This window comes from Charadrius vociferus, unplaced genomic scaffold (assembly GCF_000708025.1).
Source record: "Charadrius vociferus isolate BGI_N301 unplaced genomic scaffold, ASM70802v2 scaffold744, whole genome shotgun sequence".
Classification (NCBI taxonomy): Eukaryota; Metazoa; Chordata; class Aves; order Charadriiformes; family Charadriidae; genus Charadrius; species Charadrius vociferus.
Genome location: NW_009648252.1, coordinates 1 through 254, shown reverse-complemented (window position 1 = coordinate 254; position 254 = coordinate 1). Strand labels below are relative to the sequence as shown.

Sequence of the window (254 nt, the reverse complement as noted above, 5' to 3'; positions counted from 1 at the left end):
GATCCAGAGTCCCTCCCCAGCTCTCCTGGAGCCCCTTTAGGCACTGGAAGGGGCTCTGAGCTCTCCCCTTTTTCGCCTTCTCTTCTCCAGGCTGAACCCCCCCAACTCTCCCAGCCTGTCCTCCCAGCAGAGGGGCTCCGGCTCTCCAAAAAGGGGTACCTGAGTTCTCCTTCACGGGTCCTGTAGGTGCTTTTATAGAAGCCATGGAAGGACTCGGAGAGGTTTGCGAGGTACTGGATGTGGAGGGTGTAGTT

At 58.3% G+C, this 254-nt stretch overlaps 1 protein-coding gene across 1 annotated transcript in view; it reads right to left on the bottom strand.

Annotated features, from left to right (window-relative positions):
• ERAP1 (endoplasmic reticulum aminopeptidase 1) overlaps positions 1-251 on the bottom strand; it is a gene marked incomplete at its 5' end in the record, with an annotated part of 18,372 nt that extends 18,121 nt beyond the window's left edge. Inside the window, one exon of the mRNA XM_009884332.1 lies at positions 160-251. Within this exon, the coding sequence (XP_009882634.1) occupies positions 160-251 (92 nt within the window). The remainder of the gene's footprint in view (positions 1-159) is intronic.
• Between the last annotated feature and the right edge of the window lie 3 nt (positions 252-254).